Raw genomic sequence first — 14,316 nt, 5'->3', positions numbered from 1 at the left:
TCTTCCTGCCCTATTCATGTCTCTTCCACTTTTGTGCTTCTAAATACGACACCATCAGTGGCAGGGTCTGGAGTCTGCCCCTGGCCCGATAGTATCGTGATGGGCAGGGAGCCTGAAACCTAAGTTAGAACATCTGGGCCTACATCCCCCATCTTCCTGCCCTCTGAGTTCCTGGGTAAGTCACCTGGCCTCTCTGGCCAAAGCCTTCCTGAGCTGTGGGGAGCACCCAGTTAAGGAACCTCAGAACTCCAAAGTGGAGCGAATGTTAGTGTCCATCACCCAAATGTGGTCCCACTGGCCAGACATCCCTCCTGCAAGGTCGCCAGAGCAAATGACACCACCGCCCCCTCCCCCACACTAAACCAAAGAAATCACACATGAAGGGCTGTTGATACTATGAACTTTTAATCGGTATCTTCCTCCCTACATTTGAGGAAGAAACAGGATGCCCCACAATGACCTTCTTCAGCTTTGGGGGTCCCGGACAGAATGAAGGGCTGAGGAGGAAAGGGGGGCAGATGTAGAGCTGACAGTGGCTTTCCCAAGTCCTTTATCTAGTGTGTGTGTGTGGGGGGGTGGTGGCTGGACCTGCACAGAAACGAGAAGTCCCCAACAAGCTGCCGCAACCCCAAATCTGCCCTCCCTGCTCTGGCCTGGAGACGCCCTCAGGGCCCTGCAGCTCCCAAGGCCACCACCAGATGGAAGCATCGAGCAACATTCCTTTTCCTTCCCAAGCCTGACTCCCCTCCTCCCTCCTTTCTTTCAGGGAGCTTCCCACCCCAATCCTGACTTTCCCTTTATTTCCCTTCCCACCAAAACAGATCCTGGGGCTTCTATCTGCTTTCTGTCCAAGGAAGCCAGTGGCAGTTGAAAGCACCCTGTCCCTCAAATGGGACCATTTGACAGTTGGGAGGGCCAGCCATGGGTCTGCTTCTGGGGGCCCTGGGGAGGCGGGGGACTCTGGGGTCTGGACATTCCCATCAGTTAGCAGGAGCTGGGCAGTGACTAATATCTCTCTGTGTCCTAGCGCCTGGCTCCCGGTACGTGTTCCGAAAATGTCCCTTGAGTCAGACTGAGCAGAGCTAAGTTAATAAATTGACAATCAATGAACCAATCAATAAAGCCAAGGAGAAGCATGAAAACTGTATATTCTGCTGGTGCCATGGTGGCCTCAGAGTCCACAGAGCCAATCTGACCCAAGCACAGGCTCACCACCACCTCAGGGCAAGTTGCATGCTTTCTCTCCCCACCTACCCTTTTGGCAAACAGATTTATTCCATGATTCCCGTGACCACGCAGTCGCCATCTCTGGAAGCCCAGCTGGACGCTGGCTGTGGGCCGACCAGCAAAGAGAAGGTCATAACGCCCAGGCTGACTGGTCATCAGGAATAGCTTCCAGGTGTCTACTGGCTTCTCCTTTTGTCCCCTTCAGCTAAAGAAGATACATACCCCTGATTGAACCCAAAGACTAGAAGTTGATCTAAGAGCCTCTGGTGGATTTTTTCTGATGCACTGATTGCTGTTTCCCTGCTGGCCCAAGACTGTCTAACCTGCCCTTGCCCAGTTGTGGACTGAGAGGCGTGAGGGGTGGATAGGTAGATGAGGGCGGGGGAGGGGGCTGGGGAGGGGCGGGGTGGGGGGGCTTCAGTGCAAGCCCAGAAACTCCTTGAGGACGTCGCAGGTCTTCTTGTGCATGACCTCGCGCAGCTTCCTGACCCGCCGGCTGCTGGACGCCCCCACGAAGCTGTCGGGCCGCAGCATGGCCATGCCACCATCCACCTCACCCATGATGATGAGCGGTGTCTCGCCCACCGTCACATTGGGGCAGGGGCAGGTCCAGTCCACGTGGAGCAGGGTGACTTCCAGCGGCTCCTGGCCCAGGAACTTGAGGCCCATCTTCTCATCCTTGAGGACCTCGTCCACAGTCACCAGAGCGCGACCCGAGTCGGGCTCCTCGGTCAGCTCAGACACGCGGCCCAAGATGACAAAGTCGCTCCGACAGAAGCTGGTGACGAGCTTCTGCCTTGGCTTGCAGGCCCGGCAGCGCTGGTTCCCCCGAGGGAAGGGGCAGGACTCCTCGCAGGCCTCGCGGCTCTCAAAGTTGTTGCTGTTGCCCTCGCAGCCGCCGTAGACGAAGGACTGGCACTGGCCGCTCTGGCTGTTGTAAGCCCAGCGAGGGGCGTAGGCCTTGCAGGGCCCCTGCAGGGCGGGCAGGCTGCACACGGCCAGCGGCCCGCTCATGCAGGCCAGCATGCAGGCCTCATAGGTCTCAAAGTGGTTCCGGTTGCGGTGGCAGTGGCCAAAGGTGAAGGTGAGGCAGTTGTTGGCCTGCGCGTCGAAGTGCCAGCGGGTCTGCTCCTCGCCGCAGTCCTCGCTGTCGGGGGGCTTCAGGCACTCGGCCGCGGGGAAGGCCGTGCCGTTGGGGCCGCTCTCCAAGGTGGTCGCAGCCTGACCCCCCCTTACCACTGACAGTGGGAAGTCGGCACGCAGGACCCCGCCAGCATTCCGGGCTGTGCACGTATAGATGCCAGTGTCCTGGGGCTGGGCATTGTAGATGACCAGCTGGGCGATGTTGGTGACCACCACGTTGCCCCGCACGTGGTTTGGCCGCATGACCACGTTCTCTCGATCTTCCAGCTGCTTCTCCCAGGTGATCTCAGGCCGGGGCCGGCCCACCACATCACAGAGGAAGCTCACCGTCTCACCCACGGTGACCGACTGGTGCACAGGGTGGTTGAGCAGAGCGGGGGCCACCATATCCATCCCGGGGGTCTCTGGGGAGGCGGTGGTGGGGCGCGCTGTGGTCTCAGGTGGCGGGGGACTGGTGTGTGGCCAGGTGAAGTGATAGCGGCAGGTGACGACGGCCAGCGTGATGCCCTTAGAGCAGGCCTCAGCATCCATGTAGCAACGGTTATAGTAGGTGAGGCCATCAGAGGCACACGTGAAGCTGGGCTCCTTCTCACAGCGATCTTTACACTTACACACGGGCTGGCCGTCCCAGATGTCACACTCGGAGCCCTGCTGCAGACACATGAAGTGGTCGCAGGTGGCCTCCTTGGGCATGCCCACAGGGCCCTTCTTCCCTTTCACGTCCATGTACCGGGCGGCCACACAGCTCTTGGTCCCACACACGTTGGGGCAGCACTTCTCATAGGTCTCGCACTCCTGCAGGGAGCAAGATCAAGAGGCCTGAGCAAGGCTCCCCACCCCCACCCCCACAGCTTCTGAGGAAGGGAACTGAGCTCCCCACCTATGGGAGCCCCACATCCAGATGATGATGGGAGCTAGCGGACCTGTAGCTGCTGTCACTTACCAGGCCTTCTTGTGAGAACGTTTGTACCTGTCAACTTCCCTCCTTCTCATCATGGGACTGTGAGGTGGGCACAGCTATTATCCTCACTTCACAGGTAGTGGTAACTGAGGCACAGAGAGATCAGGTAACTTGACTTGCCCAAGGTCACACAGCTGTGAGAAGAGGCAGGCCACCTACGTCTGAGAGGGGAAGTTCTCTGACTACCATGTTATAGACGAAAATGCAGACTCAGAAAAGTGATGCCCACGTCCAGAGACTAGGCAGTGGCAGAAAAGGGCTTCAAGCTCCAGGTAGATGGGATTCTGAAAGGAGATCGTGTCTTCCACATCATAGGGTTACCACAAAGGAGGTCTAGGTTGGAACAAATGAGCCTGCCTTTCTGTCTCTTTTCCACTGGGGTGAGGATGCCCTGGCCGAAATGAAGAGGTCACACCAAACCCTAAGGAGGAAAAATCGGACCCCTCTGGCACAGATGCTCAAGGCCGGCCACACACGCGTCGGGAACAGCAGCTCTGTAGAGGGCCGGCGGCACAGGCCCGGGGATGCCAGGTCTACCTCGGAGGGCTGTGCCAGGCGCAGGTGCTCAGCTCTGACGTGTGGGACAAATCAACAAGGGAAACAGCCCCCCCTTGGGTGGCAAGGGTCAGCAAAGCCGTCAGCGAGGACTTACTAGGGCTGTAATCCCCCCTTGATTCGCTGTGGAGCCACGGAAGGCATTAGTTTAATTCCTCGAAATTAGCAACATGCTCTGGGGCCGACACAAACAAGGATTTCACGTGGTGTTTTCGACAATAACACCTCGTCCCCACTGGGCAGGCGGGCAGCGCTCCTAATCCTCCGCCCTGGTAGTAGCTCTGGGAATTACCCCCACTAGGGCTGGCCTCTTGTGGTTCCGACTTTTATTTCAGCCTCTTTGACATTCCACATCAGCTAAGAGGGGGAGATATCCCCCACCCGAGCTGTGTGGAGCCTGCCTGCTTGACTTGTTTACTGTTTTCCCCCTCTCAGCTCAGAATGGGGACTTTGTTTCGCAGTCCTTGCTTGGCATAGGCTCTAGGCCACACCAGGGGAGGCTTTGGGACAGGGATGGGCAGATCTTGGAGCTGGGGGTCTGAGGGTGAGAAACCCAGTGGGGGGTGGAGGGCGGGAGGGACTGAGTGTGGATAGGAGCATCCACTCTTGGGCCCAAGGTTCATAAAATTCCTTTAAGAGACTGGCCCAGGAAGCTCCTTTAGGACCCTAAGGTCCATGAAAGTTCCAGTCCCCAGAAACCTGGGGAAGGTATCTCTGGGCACAGGAAACCTAGAAGGACCCCTTAGAACAGTTTTGGCTTGAGGGCCCAGAATACACACGTAGGCAAATGAGTCCCTTGCCCCACACAGGTACCTTTTCCCCAACACACACAGAATCAGCCAGAGTCTCGCTGTCCCATGCTGCACCTGATTTATCAGGCCAGCCTGTGCTAGTGGAATAGATTTCACTGCCAGTGTAGCCAATGAGCCTCGTGACCTCAGCTGAATGGGAATTCTCTGCACCTTCCCACTCCTTATCTTCCCTTTCCTCAGCACCACCATTGCTCACTCACAGCATCTGGCCTGAGAGGTCTGACAGTTGTGCCCCAGACACCATGGGGCAGAGACCGCTCTCTGCAGGGCAATCTTGGGCTTTTCTGTAGACTATATGCGTTTGGCAAATGGAGTATCTCTCATATTCCCTGGTGATGCCCAGCCCAGTCCAGCCCTGGGCCCTAGGAATTGGGCAGCCTTCTGCCCAGGCAGGTGCTAGGTACCAGTCGGCTCTTCTTCATCCCCTGTGGGGAGCAGCAGGAACAGCCCTTGGACTCGGGATCTGGGAAAGAACTGCCCTTAGCACCAGGCCTGCCCTTTGCCCCAGCTGCTCTAATGAGAGCAGAAGGGAGGACCGAGGAATATGGCAGATTGAAACTGAGTCCACTTCCCCTCCCAGGGACAACCAGAGAGTCTATCCAGAGCTGTTCCTGCCCACTCTCCCCATCAGGCTGGCCTGACCTCAGGGTCAGGGTGTGAACCCCTGGGGAGGTGGCCTGGAGGCCTCAGCTATGTCAGAGAGACACAGGTGTCAAGCCCACACTCCCGTCCCTGGCTGTGGGACCTTGGGCTGCTTGCTGCACTGTCCTGAGTGTCTGCTCTCACCTGTCGATGGGGGGCTGAAAGGCTGTGCCTGTCCACGCGATGTGCTTGGCCTAGTGCTGGCTCAGAGCAGCCCTTGGCAAACCTGAAACTAGGAATCCCAGGATTCCCCATCCCTGATGAACTTGGACATCACACCCACCTCTTCCTCTGGGCTTGAACTTGGACGGGCATCACGCCCTATTTATCTCCATGAGGCCTGGGGCCCAACTTCCTTCACGTTCCCAACTTCCTACCTTTCCTACGGGGGCCCCTGAGTCTCCCCACCCCACGGCTCCCAGTCACCCTCACTAACACACTCACGTGGTCCATGTCAGTCTTCTGGATTCTCACTCACCTGGTCTGTCTCACACTCCCGCTTGCAGGTGCTCTGGGCATCCACCCAGAGGTTGGGGTTCATGTCGTTGGGGCAGATGCCAGCATGGGAATAGCGGATGGGCGGCAGTGTCAGGCCTCTCGGGGGCACCCCGAGCAGCAGCAGCAGCAGCACTGCCACCTGCGCCCAGCGGGACCAGAGCCGGCAGCAGCACCCCGGGGCCCACATGATGTGGTCTGCGGTGGCTAGAGCCCTCCCCTGCAATGAGGCCAGGGGCTGGGGCCCACCAGGGCCGCCTCCTCCTCTGGGCTGCAGACACCTGCCCTCCCCACCCCAGCAGGCGGGCTTCCTCGCTGCCGCCGCCGCCGCCTCCACCAAGTCAGTGGAGCCCGCTGGGCTGTGCGGCTTCAGATAAAGGGAAGGTCTCTGCAAGGAAACTCCCTCTCCTGAGTGTGCAGGGAGAGGAGCCCGCAGCAGGGGCCCGAGCCTGGATTTATATCCTGGGCGCGCCACCCGAGTGGGAGCGAGCGAGCTAACCTGATGCCTGTCACAGGCAGGCTGCTGGCTCCTCTGTCCCGTGGCCGATCACAGACTTGTTGCAGAAGGGGAAAAAAAAAGCTGGAAGCGGTTTAGGCGGCGTATCTGGCACGGTGGGACACCTGCTTGTTTTTGACTCCAGGAGGCCTTTAACCCCTTCAAGGGCCAGAAATGGCATGTGCTTTGGGGGGAGCTGGCTCCGGGACACGCAAGCTCACTGTAAAGGAGTGGTTTGTTTCCCTTTCCCCCACCTCCCCGGGGCCGGGCCCCCTCCTCCGCGTGGCCACCTCCGAAGAACACACGATCGCTTGTTACAAGGAGGGACCTGCAGCCGCAGAGTTAGCATCGCCTGGCCCGATAGTACATTTGAGAGCAAATGACGTGGAAAAACAACAAGTTCACGGCCATTCCAGGGCGGGCCTGAGCAGCAGCGCCCTGCTGTGTAAGCTGCCTCCTGCCCCCGCACCCGGTCCCTCTGCGGGGGGTGCGCGCGGACAGCTCCCTATCTCTCGGGGGGCCGGGCAGTTCGCGTCTCAAGTTCCAACTTCGGTGAATTTTCCCCAAATCATTCCAGAGACACATACCAGATATGCTCCGGCTCCCCCGGCTCCCCCGGCTCCCCCAGCTGCCGGGACGTATCACATTCCTTGCTCCTCGACTGACACACTCGGCGGCTCCAAGAAAACCTACGGGGTAAGTGTCTCAGGACGGCGCTGGGCAGCAGCCGGCCTCCCTGATGACCACTCGGCCCCGGGGCTCCTGAGCTCTCTCATGTGTCTGGGTTTCCCCCACTTTACAAAGGAAATGTTTAGGGCCGGAGAGGGCCAGGGACTCGCCTAAGGTCAGCCACCACCGATGGGCGTAATAGTACTAAACACTAATATTTATGGGGCTCTCAGTTTGTGCCAGGCTCTCTATATGCATTACGACACTGCATCCTCAGGACAAACTACCTTCGTGGCAGATCGGAGGAGAAGACACCCAGAGAGGCTAAGCAACTCACCCTCGGTCGCACAGCTATGGGATGCCACGTTAAGACAAAAAATGGGGACACCAGCTTGCAGAATGTGGGCAGAGGCCTTTGGGAACCACTCCTTGCCCACCTGGCTGTCAGAACTGCTGTCAAGGTACAGCTTCGACTCTGGTTTTTACAGGTGGGACAAGAAGTTTGTGGAAAGATCAGATGCTATATTGGTAGAGAGGGCAGGGAAAGAGTTCAAAGCTGTGGGTGGGGGGGTAGCATTTCTGCCCCCCATGGCAGGAAACATCAGGTGCCTCCAACACCATCGAAAAGTGAGCTTCCTAAATGTGTTTGCGTGGGTCACTTGACCCCCAGAGGGTGTGAGGGAGGGGGGACACAGATCCCCAGAAGAGATGGGTACCTCCGAAAGGCCAAACTGCAAAGATTTGAGGAGCAGTGACCGATCTGCTGCATCCCAGGGATAGGAGATGGTGTAGGCTGAGCCCACTTCAGAGCCAGAAGAGACTTGGGAGGTCCCCAGCAGGGCTCTCATTTCTCAGGTGGGGAAACTGAATCCTGAACCCAGGCCCCCACTTTTCCAGGTTTTCTGTCCCCTTGAGGGCTACAGTTCGCCAGGTCTTCTGTCCCCTTGAGGGCTACGGTTTGCCATCTCATTCGACTGTAAAAAGGCAGCATAATGCTTCTCTCCACCTTGCAGATTTTTCCTCAAGGGCTGTTGTGTCACCTTCTCCCAGCCCCATGCCAATTCTCTTCCCGTTGTGTGGGTCATTCTGCAAGATCTGTCTTTTCTGCTTATGTCACAGAGCTAATGAAGGGTGTCAGATCCTAATCCCCTAAATTATTGGAATAAACTTCCCTCCGAGGCCAGGCCCGGTAATGAAGCCAGACAGCGGGCGACGCCGGCTGCTTTGAATTCCCTGTAATTTCATAAACCCGTGTTCCAGCTGCTCGGAGCCGGCCTCAGCCCCACACTTGATGAGTGCAGTTTGCGCAGCCTCCTTTGAAATCACAAAGGGGAATGGATGGTGACACATTTCTAAGCAGGACTTAGAAAAACTGTCACAGCCCTGTTACATGAGAACAAATATCCAGGGAGAGGAGGCTGATCTCTGGGGAGTCACCTGAGACCACTGGAGGTGATGGGAGAGCCTGGGGCGGACAGAGCAGAGGAGGCTGGGGTGGGGGGGGCGGTGGGGGTTGGCGTAAAGCAGGGGAAGCTCCTCCACCCCACCCGCTCCTCTAGCTCACCTCATGGGGTTGACTGGGAAAGGCCTCCATCCACCCAGCTCAGCCCTTACAAGAGTCACGGGCCTCTCTCCCGCCCAGGGCCCCATTTCTGGCCATTCCACTCCAAGAACTTTCAAAACAGCATTGGGGAAGAAGGGGCCTAGGACACCCCGGCTCTCCCTCTCAGCGCTTCCAAGTCTCCCACCAAAACACAGCTCAGAATAATAAATAACATCTGATCAGGGCTCAGAGCCCACACAGCGTTTTCACCTACATCATCCCACTGACCCTCACGCCAGCCCCGGGAGGGAGGCGGGGAGATGTTGCTGGGAGCTCCGTTGTACAAGAGAGGAAACCAAGTCACAGGAGGCTAGCTGGGCCTGCCCAGGCTCCCGCAGCTCATGCCCTCCCCTCCCGGACCCCAGTCCTGTGCTCTTCACACAAGCCATGCATGCTTCCAGCGTCTCCAGAAAGGCCCCTGCCAGCCGCCCCGCCAGCGCAGAGTGTTTATAAGCTGTTCTGGGAGCACTTTGAAGTCTCCTCCTGGGCCCCTCCCACAGTTCCTCAGATCTGGCTGCTCTGTCTCTGCCTTCTCTGGAGGGCTGGCAGGCACCCCACCCTCATCGCACCCCTGGTACCAAAGGAGGGCTCCCCATTCCCACTGTCCCCCTAGGCCTCCCTCCCTCCAGCATGAGTGTTGGCGGAGTAGAACCTGGGCTGAGTCCAGGTTGGCCTTTCCTCAGGGGTGTCACCTGCCTTTCCCCCTCCCTGAAGGCATCAGGCACAGCTTGGTCACAAGAGGGCTGGGCTCTGATTTGGACTCAGAAGAATACCCTCCAGCTCCCACACCACAACCCCTTCACACCCTCCAGGGTGGGTTCAAGACGGGCTGTAGCTGCAGCTGTAAGAAGTCACCCCGGACAGTGAACTCTGGGTGCCCCTTGACCTCGGGTTCACCCTTCACATAACAACTTCCCAGCCACTGGGGCCTGGACAGGACAACACAGAGCAACACAGGTGACACCATTTTCCCAATGGGCCAGGTCTCTCCTCTCTGGAGACCAGCCACACACGTGGGGGATGACGGTGATGCCATGCCAGCATCTCAGATGCCGTGTTGCTCATGCACAGACCAAACCTCTTGCATCTCCTCCCTCTTTCCTTACTTGATGGTTTTTGAAGCACCTACTATGTGCTTGGTTCTGGGTACAGAGAGGAGATGACAGTCCTTGTCCAGAGAGAAAGGACAACATATAAACACATGATAAGACTAGAGAAGGCCCTCTCAAAGGTCCCAACAAGTGCTGGGGGTAGAGAGGGGGAGAGAGGCCCCCGGGCTGCAGACGTGAGGTGGGATGGGTCCTGAAGCCTGAGCGGGGAGTCTGCAAGCCAGAGCACAGAAGGCACTTTCCTACACACCCCCTTGGAAAGGCCTGGCCCACAGTGCAGCCTCCCTGGCCAAGGCCCTCCCTCTGCGGGGCCCAGGCCTCCAGAAAGAGGAGGTGAGAGGACAGTCAGTAGGTTTAGGAGACAGAGTGGGGGTGGGAGCTGTAGGTCTTGTTTCTGCATGGGGTAGCCCCAGCACAGTCAAAGCAGCAGCCCATTCCGGTCCCCCCTGCTTGAGCCCCCAGACCTGAGGCAGCCATACTTTCTCCCAAACCACTGGAGGAGCCCAACTGCCTGGGAACCCCCCTGCCCTGAACTTTGATTTAAATTTATTTGGGAGGAGGGAGAAGGTAAGGAGCAAGAAACAGGGTGCTCAGATGGGTTCTCAGAAGACCCAGACCACCTCGGCTAAAGGCAGTGCTCAGTCAGAACCAAGCCAGGGAATTCAATAAAGCGGGTGGCTCATTACCCAGCTGGGGACCCTCCCGCCTGAGCAGCCGTGGGCCTGGGTTACATTACAGGGCTGTGTGAACTCTCCCCTCAGAGTGAGATTGCACCGGGTTTTAGAATAATTGTGGGGCCTCAGCAGATGGTGGAGGCAGATGGGGGGGCCTTCAGCTGTGGGACACGTGACTTGTCGGCATCTGTGCAGAGGAGGCCATGGGAGGGTCCCCATTGGGCCTCTGGGGGAGGCCGTGCTGAATCAAGATCTGAGATTATGGGGTTGGCTGTGGTGGGGCCTGGCCCAGTCCCCTAGGCCAGCCAGGACTCCTTAGACCCCTACCTGGGTGGGGGTGGGGATGGGGGGTACAGGGGGGACCTGCTGGTGGGGCCAAGTCCCTGGAAGCTGGTTAGCATCTAAAGCAAGAACAGGAGACACCTGTGAGCTTCTGGGCACCTGTGAGGCCCTAAATGCCCTTCTGGAGAAGGTGGGCATCAAGTGCTCAGTGGATTTCAGCCCTGTGTCAGACCCCTCACCCACTTGCTTAGGATGAGCACTGTATGAGGAGTCCTGGGTTCTCAGCCTGGTCTGCCATCAACCCCGACTGAGGCCCCTTCCAGCTCCCTCTTCTGTGATCCCGTGTCCTGATTCCCCCAGCTTTGCCTTCATGGAATCAGCTTCAAAAAGCCCCGAGCAGCTCTCAGCCAAGACAAACATGGGAGTGAAGGAGCCAAAAGGCCGCAGGGCTGCGGGGCTCTGCTCTCAGTTCCTTGGCTGGGCTCTGCTGGGGAGAGAATAGCCCCCGATTCCACTTTTTCCAGACCTGGGGGCTCGGTGGGAATGCTATGCGCGTAGGGGCCCAGCCTCCCTCCTGCTCAATCCCTAACCTGGAAGCTTCCTCCTTCCTTCCTTCCTCCAATGAGGGAGAAATGAGGTCTCAGGCCCTGGGGTCTCCCTGCTTACCTGCACGCTGCTGTGCAAAGGGCACATGTTCCCTAAAACCAGGTGTGCTCCTTACCCCCACTGCAGGGCTACTACGTGGTGGGGGTGGGGCGTGAGAAACAGGCTCCCCCCCGCCCCCACCACACTGACCATCACTTCAAGACTTCTGACTTCTTTTTTTTTTTTTTTAAGATTTTATTTGTTCATGAGAGACACAGATTGAGAGAGAGAGAGAGAGACAGAGACAGAGACAGAGACACAGGCAGAGGGAGAAGCAGGCTCCATGCAGGGAGCCGGACGTGGGACCTGATCCCGGGTCTCCAGGATCAGGCCCTGGGCTGAAGGCAGCGCTAAACCGCTGAGCCACTGGGGCTTAAAGACGGCTTCCCTAAGGCTTCTCCACGCCTTCAAGATGAGGGCCAAAGCCTTTAACCTGGACCACCGTGAACGTTTGCCTCAGTTTCCTTCTCCAGTCTTATCATTTGCTCCTCTTTCTCTCAAACTCTGGGAGCTGCCACATTGCTCTCTCAGAGCTTTAAAAGCTCCATGCTGTCTTTCCCCCCTGAGCCCCTCCAGTGTGCTCCGCGGCCACGATGCTCTCCTTTGTCCCGGGCACCTCCTTCCCAGCCTGTCCCAGGAGCCCCAAGCCTTTTAGGAGGCCTTCTTGATCTCAGAGGCTGACGAAGGCCCTCGCCACTTCTCACGGCGGGGGGCGGGGGGGGGGGGGGGGGGACTCCTCATACTGTTTTGACAGTGAAAGAGCAAAACAAAACAAAAAGGCAAAATTGAGTTTTAAAACCTGTTGTAAGGGGCAACCTGGTGGCTCAGCGATTTAGCACTGCCTTTGGCCCAGGGCCTGATCCTGGAGCCCCAGGATCGGGTCCCACGTTGGGCTCCCTGCATGTAGCCTGCTTCTCCCTCTGCCTGTGTCTCTGCCTCTCTCTCTCTCTGTGTCTCTCATGAATAAATAAATAAAATCTTTAAAAAAATTTTTTAAATAAAATAAAACCTGTTGTAAGGTTTAATCATTCCACACTGTCGGGACATACCACTGTTCCTGTGGGTGTAAATTGGTTCAGGGATAACATCAAAAATCCACGTTTGAGGTCCTTTGTGCATGTGGCCGGGCCCGTGTCCTTCCTGGGATCGATTGCCTGTGATATTCCTGGGTGCAGTTTATGTGGCATTGAAATTACTTATTCATCATCTATTACCTGGACCGGGCTGCGAACCCATGGCAGGCAGAGAGCACACACTCAACCAGTGTATGTTGAATGAATGGATGGTTCACCAAGCAGAGGAGGGGTGAATATTCCTGGTGTCAGCCATACCTGAGAGAGACCAGTAGTCCTAGGACAGGAAACCAGAACTCCAAAGAGAAGCTCTGCCCATCCCTGGGCCCGCCAACCACTCTGGGTGAGAAGGAGCCTAGCGTCTACCAGGGGCAGCCCTGGACTGTTTGGCCAGAGAAGGCTTGGGCATCATGTGGACAGCACTGGAGGCAGAAGGAAGGTGCCCCAGTGGGGTCCACCACACCCACCACGCAGCTCTTCATGCCTGCATCCCCCTTGGCTCCTTCCCAGGCTTCCATGAGGCCCTCTTTGACTATGCTCTTCCCTACTTCCAGAGCGATCTTTTCAAATTCCAAACTCGAACGTGTCACTTCCTTGCTCTAGAGGGTTGAATGGTGGCCTCCCCACCCCCAAAAAAGATAGGTCCATGTCCTAACCCCCAGAACCTGCGAATGTGATCTTACTTGGGGAATGGGTCTTTGCAGAGGGAATTAAGGATCTTGAAACGCGATCATCCCGGATTATCCAAGAGGGCCCTAAATCCAGTGACAGGTGTCCTCATAAGAGAAAGGCGGACAGAGCGCTGAGATGCCTGAGAGGGGAGGGCCCCATGAAGACGGAGGCAGAAGGGAGTGATGTGGCCACAAGTGGAGGAGCACCCCAGCCACCAGAAGCTGGAAGAGGCAAGAGAAGGATTCTCCCCTAAAGCCTCCAGGGAGACCGCAGCCTGCTGATACCTTGATGGCAGCCGTCTGGCCTCCAGAGCTGTGAGAGGACATTTCTGTTGGTCTAAGCCATTGTGTTTGTGGCGAATTGTCATGGCAGCCCCAAGAAACTAATACACCTGCCTAGAACTTTTCAAGGCCCTTCCCAATTAGAATTTATCGGTCTCCCGTGTCCTCTTCGATCTGCTCCTGCCATCTCCCCAGCCTCACTGCTCGCCCTGATGGTCCAGCTGGACAGGATAACTGGTGTTCTCCAAACATCCCACTAGGGCAACCGGCCCTCCTGGTTGGCCTGCGGCTGGCCTAGTTTTAGCACTGAGACCCTGGTCTCCCAGGATACGCCTCAGTCCTGGGCAAACCAGAACAGTTGGTCACCTAAGTGTTACATTCTGTCCATACCTTCGTTCAGACCATCCTCTCTGCCCAAAATGTACAAGAAACTCTCCTGCAGGACTCCACCAGGCAAAGTGCTGGCCGGGCAGTCCAGAGACAGGGGATGAGTCTCAGGGAGCCCACGCCTGGACCACACAGTGACCCATGAGGGCAGCAGTTCTCTTGCCAGGGACCCAGAGTCAGTTGGCAGCCACGACTCGGAGCCCAGCTGCAGGAAAGGCTAACAAGTTGAGGTGGGCTGGTAGCCGGATTGTGGCTCCGGCCCCACGGGAGCCTTGCAGTGGGCACGTGTGCAGAGGAACTGAGACAGCGGAGTGGGTGGGAGTCACTGCCATGGCTGCTGGGAATGGGGGAGGCAGGCGCACATGCATTTGGGCAGCAAGAGTCCAATGATCCAGGGGGTTAAAGCTCAACAGTCGAAAGAACTACCAATTAGGGGGCACCTGGGTGGCTCAGTGGTTGAGTGTCTGCCTTTGGCTCTGGTTGTGATCCCGGGGTCCTGGGATCGAGTCCCATATCAGGCTCCCTGCAGGGAGCCTGCTTCTCCCTCTGCCTATGTCTCTGCCTCTCTCTGTGTGTTTCTTATGAATAAA

At 57.4% G+C, this 14,316-nt stretch overlaps 1 protein-coding gene across 1 annotated transcript; it reads right to left on the bottom strand.

The window, feature by feature from the left end:
- Window positions 1-386: 386 nt before the first annotated feature.
- On the bottom strand, window positions 387-6,967 carry WFIKKN2 (WAP, follistatin/kazal, immunoglobulin, kunitz and netrin domain containing 2). Its single transcript, XM_025995927.2, has 2 exons — window positions 5,819-6,967; window positions 387-3,165 (listed from the first exon to the last, which is right to left on the bottom strand). The coding sequence occupies exons 1-2, from the start codon at window positions 6,023-6,025 to the stop codon at window positions 1,645-1,647; spliced, it is 1,728 nt and encodes a 575-aa protein (XP_025851712.1). The 5' UTR covers window positions 6,026-6,967; the 3' UTR covers window positions 387-1,644.
- Between the last annotated feature and the right edge of the window lie 7,349 nt (window positions 6,968-14,316).

The sequence above is a fragment of the Vulpes vulpes genome, chromosome 2, assembly GCF_048418805.1.
Source record: "Vulpes vulpes isolate BD-2025 chromosome 2, VulVul3, whole genome shotgun sequence".
NCBI classification, from domain to species: Eukaryota; Metazoa; Chordata; class Mammalia; order Carnivora; family Canidae; genus Vulpes; species Vulpes vulpes.
The sequence above is the reverse complement of the archived record's forward strand: the minus strand, read 5'-3'. Positions and strand labels throughout refer to the sequence as shown.